Source organism: Octopus bimaculoides, chromosome 5, assembly GCF_046866305.1.
Source record: "Octopus bimaculoides isolate indiv1 chromosome 5, ASM4686630v1, whole genome shotgun sequence".
NCBI lineage: Eukaryota > Metazoa > Mollusca > Cephalopoda > Octopoda > Octopodidae > Octopus > Octopus bimaculoides.
Window position 1 is genome coordinate 98928536 of NC_142932.1, and position 14997 is coordinate 98943532.

General features: G+C 48.4%; 1 protein-coding gene and 2 pseudogenes across 5 annotated transcripts in view; 1 reads left to right on the top strand and 2 right to left on the bottom strand.

The window, feature by feature from the left end:
- LOC106867865 (uncharacterized) overlaps positions 1 to 14997 on the top strand; it is a 50662-nt gene that overhangs the window by 18523 nt on the left and 17142 nt on the right. For 3 of the 5 annotated variants that reach the window (XM_014912913.3, XM_014912912.3, XM_089352748.1), the window contains exon 3: positions 3756 to 3819. The exons of the other annotated variants lie outside the window; for them this stretch is intronic. In XM_014912913.3, coding sequence (XP_014768399.1) covers positions 3756 to 3819 — 64 coding nt within the window. The remainder of the gene's footprint in view (positions 1 to 3755; positions 3820 to 14997) is intronic. 5 annotated transcript variants of the gene reach the window in all.
- On the bottom strand, positions 12570 to 12729 carry LOC149135661 (5.8S ribosomal RNA; annotated as a pseudogene).
- Positions 13249 to 14262, bottom strand: LOC149135662 (small subunit ribosomal RNA; annotated as a pseudogene).

The window sequence follows — 14997 nt, forward strand, 5'->3', positions numbered from 1 at the left end:
AGGCTCCAATCTAATCTGGCAATGTTTCTACAGCTGGATGCTCTTCCTAATGCCAACCACTCTGAGATTGTAGTGGGTGCTTCTTACGTGCCACTGGCATGAGAGCCAGCCAGGTGGGCCTGGCATCGATCACATTCGGATAGTGCTTTTTACATGCTACTGGCACAGGGGCCAGTCAGTGGGTACTGGCATCAGCTATGTTCAGATGGTGCTTTTTACATGCCACTAGCACAAGAGCCAGTCAAGGGTTACTGGCATCAGCCACGTTCGGATGGTGCTTTTTACATGCCACCAGCACAGGAGGCGGTCCTGGCGTCGATCATGTTTGGATAGTGCTTTTTACGTGCCACTTGCACAGGAGCCAGTCAGGAGGTACTGGCATCGGTCACATTCAGATGGGTTTTTTTTTTTATTTGCCACTGGTAATATCAATGGTGAAACTTTGATGAGTTGTTATTCTATTTTTAGTAAATTTTTATTTTACCTTCCTCTGCTGAAAGTGCAAGATACATTATATGAGGGACAGCTGAAAAGTTCATAGGCTGACCAAGATACTCTCATGGAATGTGACCAAATGAGGTTTATTTTTCAACATAATCCCCCTCATGGTCCACACACTTCTTCCATTGGTGTTGCAGTGCTTGGATCCCATTGGTGAAGAAGCTTTCATCCTGTTGGTAAAAAAGTCATGAACAGCAGATATGATGTCATCATCACTGCAATACTAGTTCCCTATCAAATATTTTTTCATGTTGGGGAGCATGATAGTTAGATGATGTCAAATCAGGAGAACAGGGAGGAGAATCAATCAGTTCAAAGATATAGTCACGTATAACAGCCATTGAAAGCAAGGACTTGTGTGCTGGAGCATTGTCCTGATAAATGCTCCACTCCCGATGAAACAGGACCCCTTTCATCAGTTTTCCTGGGCATTTGGTCTTGATAACCTTTTGTAACTGCTTTGGCAAGTTGGCATTGTACTTTCTGTTGATGGTGTGACCCTTTTGAAGATAGTCAATAAGCACAATGCCTTTTGCATCCTCAAAAAACTGAGGCCATCACCTTCCCTGCAGATGAACAACCTTAGCATTATTTGGAGCAGGTGAGGAGGCATGTTTCCACTGCATGGATTGTCTCTGTCTCTGGGTGAAAGTGATGAAGCCAGCACTCATCTTGGGTTAGACAACATTTAAGGAAACCAGTTGGATCAGCCTCAAATAATGTCAGATTTCCCGTGATGTGATCAGCCTAGTGTGCTTTTGACTAGGTCTCAGATGTGGTACCAATCGAGCAGAAACCTTCATCATGTCAAGTTCATTGTGCAGAATATTCTCAACTCCCTCAAGGGATATGCTAATATCATTGGCCATTTGATTTATAGTCAGTTACCTGTCATCCATCACCATGTGGTGAACACAATGTTTGTCTTAGTGGTGGTAGTTGTGGGATGTCCAGACATTGGGTCAATTTCAAGACTCTCCTTTCCCCTCCTAAATTCAGCTGCCCACTTTTGCACTGTTGAAAAAGCTGGAGTGTCATCCCTTAACGTACCAAGCATATCAGCATGAATGTCTTTGGAGGCTAAGCCCTTTTTCTGCAGGCACTTGATAAAACCATGATGCCAAATTTTGTTCATTTTCAAGAGAAGTCACTACTAGTTACTTTTGAAGTTTTCTTTGAACGGTCAGATGTCAGTTTAGCTGGAAAGAACCAATGCAGTTATTAATAATGATAGTTGAAATTAATACATGCAAGATTGCACAGCTGTAGCATCAGTCCATAGTCAACCTATGGACTTTTCAGCCCACCCTTGTACAATAAAAGTTGTTATTGAATGACTCCTCAACCCAATCTGAGTTGACCAATGATAAGGAGATTTAGAGTTTGGTTTGTAGACTATTATTGTAGTCAGTAACCTTCCAGTTATTATTGTTGAGTAGCTTCAGTCAGGATATAACTAATTGAATGATTAGGAACAACCCACATATTCACTACTCTGGGTATGCCAAAAAATGTCTGGCTTGTCAGTGTGAGCTGAGGTTCAGTGTTCATTGTTCTACCTATGATTATTTTCATTTTATTTTGGAGATACTTTTCTTTGATTTATACCAGATTTAGGATTTGTAGTTCTAATTTTAGAGATTGCTGAGAGTTTTTGATGGAAATTTCTCTACCATTATGTATAAGCTCTCCTACTGAAATTTCACTGTCATACAGCGTTTGATTTTTCATGTAACAGTCAAACATGTTTAATCTAGCTTTCTGTCCAAATTCTGATTAATGTTCAGCACTTTTGTACACAGCTGCATAAACTCATATATGGAGTATTGTGGTGCTAGATAACTGACTTGAAGTATATACATACATAACAATTCCATGAGAGATCATTACATTGTTATCAAAGTATATTACTATATTTGGTTCGGTTAATTTAGTTGAAAAAAGATAACCCTCTTTATGGTTGAGTAATATTAAGAAAGGTTGGTGGACTAGCAAAATTGTTAGTGTTGGAAAAAATGCCTTCTGGTATTTGTTCTGTTTCTTTACATCTTGAATTCAAAGTTTGCCGAGGTCACAGTCACCATTTGATTCCTCCAGAGTCAATGAAATAAAGTACCAGTCGAGTACTAGGACCGATGTAATCAACTAACCCTCTCCCCTCAAAAATTGCTGGCCTCATAGCTAAATTATAAAGAATTAGGAAAGGTACCAAACCATAGTAGATTGCATGCAAATAAAAAGTAAACTAACTGTGTGAACCCTTGCTAAAATAGGATTATGTGTATGTGGTTTTCTGTCTGGCCAAACTCATTGGTTTGTTAGGGTGTTCGCGAAAATTTAATTTTAATGTATTATATCTATGACATGTATGCACTTCTTGAAGCTATACTCATAGGTGGAATGAACTCAGTCTTGCAATTGAGATATTTGTCTATTTTATAGTACTTCTCTTACCCATATACAGATAAGTGAACTGAACCATTTGAGAGTTAAATAGTTATAATGTAGTACTGGTTAACTATGATTCTGTCAGTTATAATGACAAGTGTTCCACTGGAATAGCTTGCTCCTGAAATTAATGTGCAAATGGCTGAGCCCTCCACAGACACACATACCCCTAACATAGTTCTCAGGGAGATTCAGTGACATAGAGTGTGACAAAGCTGGGCCTTTGAATTACAAGTACAATTCATTTTTGCCAGCTGAGTTAACTGGAGCAATGTGAAAATAAAGTGTTTTGCTCAGGACACAAAATAACCACTAAGCCACGCACCTTCACAACTGGTGACAGGCTATAAATTGTGGATTTCTGCTGATTGTTTAGTACTTTTCTTCTGTCTCTCCTTTAATGATATGGTATTTACTTTATAAAACAATGTTCAAGTTAACTTAATGTTTGGCACATCTTGTTTCAGTATTCATTCTAGCAGATGGATTTATGTGCATATGTTGAAATCATTAAGTATACAGGAATCATCATATGATTTCTATTTTACTATTAAGATGATTAAACTTATATTTCTTGTATATGTAGGTGTTTATAACACGATATAAGTGTTTGAGCTTTAACAGTTTTTTTCTTATTGTCTAAAAAAAAAATCACCTGTGTCTGTTTCTTAAAAGCTGTTTCTTTTATCATCATCATTTTATTTATTTTTACTGACTTAATTAAGGGTGTGCTAACTTTGAAGTTTTATGATTTATTTTAAAGTGTACTAACTTCATTGAAGTTTTATGTTTTATTTTATATTCAGCCTTTCCGTTGATGAAATCAAAGAGAATGCTAAACATATCTTTGAAAATAAATCCCCTCTTGAGGTAATTACTGATCATTATTCTTCATATTGTTGGTTGTTTGATTTAGTGTAAATGTTAATATGGTTTTGTATTAAAATGTAGACAATGCCATCTTTGCTTTTCATCTTTCTGGGATTAATATAATATTTTTGATAATTTACTGGAATCAGTTCAGTTAACTATATCATTTCTTCACAAGAATCAGTATTATAGGTGTTTTGTATTTACTATGATGTGCTTTTAAGTTTTTATTATGCTGGCCTCCAAACCCACTGCAAGCCACTTTTTTCCAGAAAAGAAAGGTGGGACCTTGAAGTCCCCACCAAGGGAGTTTTGTTTTGCTGGTCATTTTTTCTTTTAAATGTTATTTTGCATGCTTTCAATGAACGTGACATCGAAATCACATGTTAACGGCTCCTTTTTCCAGAAAAGGAAAGATTTGGCTGCTATTTCTAGCATGCCCTGCTAACATGTAACAGCTATTTGTGTTCACACCAAAATGTTTTCCAACTTTTTTCCTTCCATTTATTTTTTCCACTTTATGGAAATCTATATTTCTCTGTTGACATTCACCTCAGTTAATTTTACTTTTCTCCTACTTCTGTGCTTTCTGGAAGAAAAGCCAGTTATGGATGCTATAGTTGTCTGCCTTGTTGCCATGGTCAAGAATCATTCAGTGTGGTAGTCAAGATTCTCTCTGATTTTTCACTTATGAAGCGCTGGCATTTATAATAATTACATTCCAGCTAGAAAGATGGATATATCATTATATGCATAGCTTATACTAATGTACATCACTTGCTGTCCGTTTGAACTCTCCATGACACACGTCATGGATCAAGTGGAAACACATCAATCACTGTTATCTCTTGACAGGACCAAGAAATTTCCTGCTGTCTTTGCAAGCAACAAGCAGGTAGATTTGGTTTCAAATCCAGGCAGGGCCAAATGAGGTTCTACAAGTTATTTATAACAGTAAGTGGCGTTATATCAGAGTAAAAAGAAGGATGTGTATGGTATTAAATATGCTAAGACAATCTGAAAACAAAAGAAAGTTTTAAACGTTTACCATCATCATCATCATCGTTTAACGTCCGCTTTCCATGCTCGCATGGGTTGGATGATTTGACTGAAGACTAGCAAACCAGAAGGCTGCACCAGGCTCCAATCTGATCTGGCAGAGTTTCTACAGCTGGATGCCCTTCCTAATGCCAACCACTCCGAGAGTGTAGTGGGTGCTTTTACGTGCCACCGGCACGAGGGCCAGTTACACGGTACTGGCAAGGGCCTCGCTCAAAAAGGTGTTTTTTTACGTGCCACCTGCACGGGAGCCAGTCCAGCAGCACTGGCAACGACCTTGCTCGAATGATTTTCTAACGTGCCACCAGCACAAGTGCTAGAAGGCGATGCTGGTAAGGATTATGCTCAAATGGTGCCATTTACAGGCCACTAGCACGGAAGCCAGACAGCTGCTCTGGCAATGAACACACTTGGACAGTGCTGTTAGTGCTCCACTGGCGCAGGTGCCAGTCATCGAATATGGTTCAATTTCGATTTCGATTTCACTTGCCCCAACAGGTCTTCGCAAGCAGAGTTTAGTGTCCAATGAAGGAGAGGTTGGCATGGGTGCCAATCGCTGGATTCGGTTCGATTTCGATTTCAGATTTCAAATTCACTTGCCTCAACAGGTCTTTGCAAGCAGAGTTTAGTGTCCAATGAAGTAAAGATACAAATAAGTGAGCTGGCCACACTTCTGGCAGAGGTCACAGCTTATGCTCTCACTTCGCTTGCCGGGTCTTCTCACGTTCTGCATATTCCAAAGGTCCCGGTCACTAGTCATTGCCTCAGTGAGACCTAAAGTTTGAAGGTCATGCTTCACCACCTCATCCCAGGTCTTCCTGGGTCTACCTCTTCCACAGGTTCTCTCAACTGCTAGGGTGTGGCACTTTTTCACACAGCTATCCTCATCCATTCTTGCTACATGTCCATACCAGCGCAGTCGTCTCTCTTGCACACCACAACTGATGCTTGTTAGGTCCAACTTTTCTCTCAAGGTACTTACACTCTGTTGAGTATGCACACTGACATTACACATCCATCGGAGCATACTGGCTTCGTTTCTTGCGAGCTTATGCATGTCCTCAGCAGTCACAGCCCATGTTTCACTGCCATGTAGCATGGCTGTTTGTACACATAAGAATAGCCTGGGCAAAGTTCAGAGAGCTCTTACCTCTGCTGGCGACAAAGGGCCTCTCACTCAGAGTAAAAGGCAGACTGTATAACGCATGTGTACAAACAATCATGCTACATGTCAGTGAAATATGGGCCGTGACTGCTGAGGACATGCGGAAGCTCGCAAGGAATGAAGCCAGTATGCTCCGATGGAGGAGTAATGTCAGTGTGCACACCCGATAGAGTGTAAGTATCTTGAGAGAAAAGTTGTGGTGTGCAAGAGAGACGATTACACTTTTACCCTTTACCCTTTATCATGTGATATCAAGGTACACACACAAATACATATACAACGGGCTTCTTTTAGTTTCTGTCTACCAAATCTACTCACAAGACTTTGGTCAGCCAAAGATTATAGTAGAAATCAATTGCCCAAGTTACCACACTGTGGGATTGAACTCGGAATCATGTGGTTGGGAAGTAGACTTCTTATCATAAAGCCACGTCTACACCTACCTAATGTTATACACAGCGCTACCAGTGTTAAATAGTGTTAAACGATAAACAACACTTTCAGATACAGAAGTAACTTTATAAAATAACCAACTCAACAACAACAACAAACATGTCAGCCAATGCCACCCATCTCTCTATCTGTCTCATACTTACCTTGCAGGCTGATTGTTTCCCTTTAAAGAGGAATTGTCTCCCTTTAACAATTAACAGGCTGAATGGTTCGCTACGGTCCGAGTTCTTATATGGCTGCGCGTTCGTTCATCTTAGTTTTGGCTTAGTTTCTATTGCTGGATGACCTTCCTGTCGCCAGCCACTTTACTGAGTGGCTGGTGCTAGTGGGCTATAAAGGAAAGATGACCAAGCATAAGGCACATTGTGTTTATGGCTCTAGCTATTAGCAGCAGTAATTTGGAGATCATCAGCTTCATGAATGTAGCTTGGTCATTCATGTTCAAGGTCAAGAAAGAGCTGGAAGTCACTGTTGGGGATTTATTGTTCTTGGTCAAGAGGAAGAAATTCAGGTGTTAAAAGGAGATGAAATATGAGGAGAAAAGCAGATTAACTACTGTTGGCAGAACATGGTAGAGAAGGGGGTAACAGAAGAGACAGTAATGACTGGGGAGTAATGAAAGAGAAAGAATAGTGGCAGAGAGAGAGAGAGAGATGTATGTATGAGTGTTATGAGAAGGATATCTTATGCAATCCCTCATAAAATGGGTGAATATCAGTGGGTGGAGGTGAAGAAATGGTGCAAAATATAGAGACAAAGAGGGTGTTGAAGAGAGGGTGGAATCGTGGAGAAAGACAGTCTGTGACAAAGAATGCAAGAGTTGTAGAGGCAGAGTACAGAGGGTGCTGAGAAGGTGTTAAGATGGTGAAGAAACCACGAGGAGAAGGTTTCAAAGAAAGAGAGGCTGGAAGAAGGGGAAGGCAGAGGATGAATGCAATGAAAGCATCTCAGTCACCTTTTTGCACACAGCCATGCTGGTTCTTCTGTGCAGTATGATTATTTAATTAAAAATATAAAAATTACTGTCAGAGAAATGAAACACTGTTAGTAAAAAAAAAATATCATTTGAAATAGATTTAAATCAAACTCTTTCATTTAATGAAACAAGATTTCTTCTGTTTGACTCAATGTTTTGAAACATAGACACAGCATTATCAATACACACCCACTGTGTATCAGGTATTTGTGAACTTAACTTCAGTGATCCATAAATGAAGACAATGTTATATGGTTTGTGTCAAATGAAAAGGCACATTGTGTTTATGGCTCTAGCTACTAGCAACAGTAACTTGGAGATCACTGGCTTTTTGAATGTGGTTTGGTCATTCATGTTCAAGGTCAGAAAAGAGCTGGAGGTCACTGTTGGGGATTTGGTCTTGGTCAAAAGAAAGAAACATTCTCAGTGGGACATCATCAGGTTGGCTGAGTTCAAGGCATAATTAATGTCAACGCCATCAAGTTGATGAGGGTAATTACTGAGCAGTGAAGTTTATTATCAGTTGTATGTGATGCAGGGAGAGCAGTTCATGTCCAGAAAGACTTGGCAGAATAGGGTTCTTTAGTAAAAGTGTATGTTGAACAAGCTCAAGTTTGTTTTGAGAAAGCATCATGCTCAGTTTGTGTGTGTGTTACACGGCGGCCTAGGCGAACGAGAAAGAAGAAGCAGGCCAAGCGAGTCGTGGCGGCAGCGGCAGCAGCAGCAGTGAGAAGGAAGCGATTGGGAGCAAGCAAAGAGAATGCGGACGCCTCGGCGGCAGACTGCCACCGCCGAACCGCCGGCGCGATGGAAAGGCCGACGTGTCGGCTGTGATACGAGCCACGCGGCCGGTACCATACCCGACACGTCGGCCTTTCCATTTCGGCGGGGGCAGTCCGCCGCCGAGGCGTCGCTCTCAGTTCGGCCGCTTTCGATCAGCTTTGCGGGTACGCGGCGGCGACCGGCCGGCCGACCGTCTGCCTTTCAATCAGCTGCTGTTCAGGGTGCGAGTCATAGGGAACGACCGTCCGATCGACGACTACCCTACATAGTAGTCTGGACCCCCTTGGGGTGTGAGGATCACCTAGAGCGTGACTATTCCCCCGGGCCCGACCCGCAAACTCACGAATCGGACCCCGTCACGGGTACGGTAGCGGCCGCATGGCTCCTTTCGCAGCCGACACGTCGGCGGTTCGGCGGCGGCAGTCCGCTGCCGAGGCGTCCGCATTCTCTTTGCTCGCTCCCAATCGCTTCCTTCTCGCTGCTGCTGCCGCTGCCGCTGCGGCCACGGCTCGCTCGGCCTGCTTCTTCTTTCTCGTCCGCCTAGGCCGCCTAGGCTGCCGTGTAACACACACACTCCCGGCCGACAGCGCTTTCGATCGCAAACTCGCGGGGCAACGCGAATGCTACCGCCTATGCTACGCCTACCGTGTGCCCTCACAAAACCGGACTAGAGTCAAGCTCAACAGGGTCTTCTTTCCCAGCCGATCTGTCCAAGCCCGTTCCCTTGGCTGTGGTTTCGCTAGACAGTAGATAGGGACAGTGGGAATCTCGTTGATCCATTCATGTGCGTCACTAATTAGATGACGAGGCATTTGGCTACCTGATTCTTGCTGACATATTGTCATTAATTCCCTGTTTTTAACGTGGGTGGTCCCACTAGGAGCCAATGCTTTATTGTCGTAAGCATGCCCTTAACACATTCGATATGACCTCATCTATTAAAACAAATAAAAAAAACATTAAAATATTCTTCGTTCTTTTTCGACGGGTCTTTGTCTTATCCAGGTGCTTTATTTTATTTTTCGATTTGGGTTTCAAAGTCGGTATCTTCTTGATCTCTTCAACCATCCTCACTGCTGCTTCGGCATCATATTTCTATCGAAGTACCATCGGGGCGACTGGTATTTACTGCCTTCTTATTCAGTCTTTTCAAAATTTCATTCTTCTCTTTCACGCTTCAGGCAATCTTCCATCTTTTCTGTATCTTCAAGCTTCACATTCGATCTACTCCTTGCTTCGTTTAATGGATGTCTCATCTTTCTTTTCAACACACCATCAGGACGATAAGGTATGTTCATTCCTTTCCTTCAGTGCACTCGTTACTTCGTTCATCGAATCTCTTGTCGATATACCATAGGGACGATATGGCATATTCGTTCATCTTATTACTTCGTTCATCGAACTACTAGTCTTTCTTTCTACATACCGTCAAAATGTCTGGTATGTTCACTCGTTCCATTCGATCCATCTGTAACCTCGCTCCATAGACATCCCATTCCTCATTCTACACACCAGGGGGCGACTGGTATGTTCCATCTATTGTCAGCTATTTTTCGGCTGATACCATTCCACAGCTCCCTCCGACGCTACCGTGGCCGACTCTTCCGTTTATGTAACTATCTCAGCTGGAACGGATAGTTTTATGGGTATCAAAAAAAAAAAAAAAAAAAAACCCAAGAAAGGACCACAGCGACGATCATTGAGAAATCACTTAAATCATCTAAGTGTAAAAGTCAGTCAGGTGAGCCACTGATTAACCGGCTGCAGATATGGCTCATTATCCGCCGCCGGGGTGGATAGAAAGGCTAGGACTAAAATGATCCCGCCATTTCCACTTGAGCCCGACGTAGATGGGCAACACGCCCGGCTTTGACCTCCAGGCATCACCCCGCCCGGGGGTCACCAGTTTATACAGCCCCTGGCTACCGTATGTTTTTGAACTTATTAGTTATTTATATATTGCAACACGCAAGCGGCAGTTTCCATGAATACATAGGCAAAACGATCTCCAGGAGTTGACCATCGTCTGGGGACAGCAGACATACCTTCACCTTAACTCACTGGTGCATCTTCCAGCCAACGAGGGGCAGTGCATCCACCCAAAGCCAACAGCTCGTGGAGGGGATATGCGCGGCAGCGCACCCCCCGAACCGGCGAGGCGTCACACACCGGCGAAAATCGAAACGAAATACGAAAGACCAGTGGCAACCTCGGTGGTCTCCCACCTGCCGAGGTCAAGAGACTATGACACATCGGACCTCACCAAGACGAATGGGTCACCACATACCGCGCAAACCCGTACAAAACGGGACTTCACTCACCATCGACTTGGGTCATAACGTACCCCATGTCAGCCAGTCAGTCACACCAGGAGGCAGACTATCGGCAGTCTACCAATCACCTCCGGAAGGCCCACTCCTCTCAGTCAGAATCATCCACATATCACATGGCCCCCACCAGACTAGCTGGAACTGCAATGGAGGAATGGAAACATTTAGTTTGTCCGTGCGAGAGCAAATATTCGGCATTGGTTTACCACCTATCCGACACATCACCCCACACGGACGTAAGCTCTTTCACCACGCCAAGGTAGTGTCCCAAAGGGTAAAGCCTGGCAGTGCATCCATCAATCAGGCAAAATTCAGTGGATCACCTCACTCGCCCATCAACCACCGAATCCCGAATGATCATAACATACCAGGCAAACCCGATGGTGCATCCACCCACCGACTATTGGCTTCCAATATACCTCCACAGGGCAGGCACAAGAACCCACCACCACCTGTCACAGCAACGTGCCTAAGGGCTATCGCAGGTGCACTCACTACACGACAACCGGCCACTGACCATCTCTCGACTCCAATGTTCCAATCGGACACCGCAGGTGAACCCATTATCGAGGCGAAGGCCCATTGGCCTAAAGGCGGGTGGACCTATAACGGGCCCACCCCCTGCAGGGGAAAAACCGATGCACTCACCCAGCGCAGAGAGACTGGTCAGACCACATCTACTCAAGCCCCAGCAAATCATAGAATGTGGTTGTAGCATCGTTCGGCAGAAAGCACACCCAAATGTGACGGAGCTGTAGGGTGTACCACCCATGCAAGGCCAGTGGGTCATAACGCATCAGGCCCCAGTTACTCCCGCCGTTTACCCGCGCTTGGTTGAATTTCTTCACTTTGACATTCAGAGCAATGGGCAGAAATCACATCGCGTCTGTGCGGCTCGGCCGGCTACGCGATGCTCTGTTTTAATTAGACAGTCGGATTCCCCCGGTCCGTACCAGTTCCGAATCGACCGTTCGCCGCCAGCCGAACACCTGCCGCGTGACGACCGCACGACCCTGCGCGAGGCGGGAACCGAGGGCCGTGCGCACCGACGCGACGGCGAGCCCGAAGCCGTGTCGCTCCACGGCGTCCTGGGTGTGGAGCCGTGTTGTTTGCGCCCACTACGCCCCGGGCGCCCCGTATGAAACCGCCGCGCGCCGACATGTGACGGCGGCCCGAACGCGCGTTGGGAGGCGCGGAACGCTGACGCGAGAGAAGGCTGCACGCGAGAGGAGGACTGACGCGGCGACAACCACTGCTTTCCGCCGCGTCCGGGAGACGACTATGCCGCACGCGACGGAGCCGCCCGACGAAGCCGCCCGACGAAGCCGCCCGACGAAGCCGAACTCCCATTGACCGAAGGCGCGACCGTGCACCGACGCGAAGCGAGTTGCCCGCCGCCACGGAAGGCGGCACAAACGATGGCCGGAAAGGCGCCCGAGATGCCGAGTCCGACGCCAACGCTACAGCCCCGTACCTGTCCGCCGCTTCGCGTGAAGACGCGTTCCGGCGCCCGCTGCAGCAGCGCGACGTCGAGCGAACGGCGAAGCAACCACCGCGCTGGAGCGCGGCGGCTCACACAACCCGACCGACCCGGTCCTCGGAGCCAATCCTTCTTCCGAAGATGTAGACGGCGGCGGCGGCAACGGCAACGGCCGCCACGGAGTAATAAGAGGAGGCAACGATGGCGAGGGTGGCAAGCAGAAGAGTGCGCACGAACGGCGGACGGTGCGTTCCCTGCTGCTGCAGCTGTCGGCTGCTCCGTGGCGTGTCGCAGCAGATGACGGTCTGGCATTGCGGGAGACGGAGGATCGAGCGGCGCGCGCTCGCTAGTCGGGCCGGAAGCAGAAGAAGTAGCGAGAACGAAAGGCGAGCCGTTCCTGCTGCCCGCCCGCTTCCCCGGCGCGCGCCCTTTCCTGCGACTCCCGACTCCCCGCCGCTGCTGATGCAGCAGCAGCAACAGCGGACGGCTTTTTCGTGTCGTGACCCCCTCTCGACCGGACGGGGCCCCGGGACGATGGGATCCCGGGGCCGCAATGTGCGTTCGAGGTGTCGATGTTCACTGTGTCCTGCAATTCGCATCAGTTCATGCGGATAGCTGCGCTCTTCATCGACGGACGAGCCGAGTGATTCCCCCGTCCAGGGTTTCGGTATTTGCTACTACTAGTGACTGACGACCGCCTATCGGCACTGCGGCGGCGGCTGCCGACAAAATGGAAAGCGAACGGAAAGGAAAGAAGACGACGACGACGGCGACTGCCGAAGCCCGTCTTCTGCGGTTTCGCTCTTCCGCGACGACCGGAGGCGCTGGCCGCCGCGGGGGCGAGGAAAGGAAGGAAGACGAGAGAGATATTGAGGTTCGTGGAGCCGCAAAGCATGCAGCACCGTCGGCCTAGCGCACTGTATGCGGGCGGATGCAGGCTGGGTGAAAACTGCGTGGTCGGCAGCTACTACAGCAGAGAGAGAATGAGAAGGAAGCATAACGACAGCGGGAACGATTTGCGAGCTTCGTCCACCGCTGCTGACGCCGCTTCTACTTGCTCGTTGGTCGTTGCTCGGCTGCGGCTGCACTGTTAGAGGGCCGACGAGTGCGAGGGGGCCCGGAAAGGCGAGGAGGAGGCGGTGGAGTGGAACGGAGCAGGGCTGCTGCTGCTGCGGTAATGATCCTTCCGCAGGTTCACCTACGGAAACCTTGTTATGACTTTTACTTCCTCTAAGCGATCGGGTTCGGTCGTCTTCTCCGGGCCATCAGAGAACGCACCGACGATGGCGCGGAACGCTGCCGCGCGTAAGCTAACTCGTCGGCCAGATCCGAGGACCTCACCGGACCGTTCGATCGGTAGTAGCGACGGGCGGTGTGTACAAAGGGCAGGGACATGATCGACGCGGGCTGATGACCCGCGCCTACCGGGAATTCCTCGTTCACGGGGTTGGTTCCAGGCCCCGATCCCTATCACGGGATGTGGTTCAGAGGTTTCCCGACCCTCTCGGGCCGGGGGAGACGCGCCCGCTGATACCTCCAGTGTAGCGCGCGGACATCTAAGGGCATCACAGACCTGTTATCGCTCCGCCTCGTGCGGCTTTCTGCCGCCCGTCCCTCTAAGAAGCGCTGCGTTCGCCAACCGACTGGCCCGGGCGCGACGGCGTGCCGCGACGGCGTGCCGCGACGGCGTGCCGCCGCCGGGCTCGCGCGGGCCAAGCCGACCGGGTCACTGCCGCCGCTCTGCAACCGACGCCGCAACCACGCCGCGTGCGAACCGCCCCCCAACCCGCACACCCCGCGAGCGGAGCACGAAAGGCTACGAAGGCAGCTGCCGGACACGGCCGCAGCGCTGGACGCGAAGGAGAGCGGCGGCAACGGCAAGCCCGGGCCGCGCGCGGAGCTTCCGACGACGGCTTCGGCGCCGCCTCGCTACCGGAAAAGCACTAATGGACGCGCTAGTTAGCAGGCCAGAGTCTCGTTCGTTATCGGAATCAACCAGACGGATCGCTCCACCAACTAAGAACGGCCATGCACCACCACCCACCGAATCGAGAAAGAGCTATCGATCTGTCAATCCTACCGGTGTCCGGACCGGGTAAGTTTTCCCGTGTTGAGTCAAATTAAGCCACAGGCTCCACTCCTGGTGGTGCCCTTCCGTCAATTCCTTTAAGTTTCTGTTTTGCAACCATACTCTCCCCGGAACCGACTATGGTTTCCCGTGCAGGCTCCCCGCCGGGTCATCGAAGTGAACGCCGGTGGAGCGCCAGTCGGCATCGTTTACGGTCGGAACTACGACGGTATCTGTTCGTCTTCGAACCTCCGACTTTCGCTCTTGATTGAGGAAAACGTGCTTGCCACACGCCGTCACTGCAGTGCGTCTTGCGATGATCCAAGAATTTCACCTCTAACGTCGCAATACGAGTGGCCCCGATCGCTCCCTTCGATCATTGCCTCGTCGTGAACGGAGACCGACGGATGACGCGCGGACAAGGCCATTTTCCATCATTCCATCCTTTTCGTATGCAAGCCGGCGGGGCTCGCTCTGAGCACTCTAATTTTTTCACAGTGAACGTACCGGCCGCCTCGGACGCTCGGCGAAGAGCACCCTCGGAGGAACCGTGTGGGCCGAAACGACCGGGAGGTGGACGCGCTACCGAAACGCACTAGCGAGCGGCGACGCCCCGAGCGACGCTCGCCCCCGTTTGTTTCCCCCGAACACCGCGAACCGCCACCGGCGGAGGCGGCAGCAGCAACAGCGGCAACTGCGACGTCGGTGAAGGCGAAGCCGAACGATCGCGTGCTGATGCTGACCGACCGGACCGGGATGGTAGCGGAGGCGGAGGCGGGAGACGGGCTGCCGGAGAGACTGTCGCAGCGACGATGCGCGCAGAGCTCCATGGCCCGACCGCGCACATATGACTTATTTCTGAAT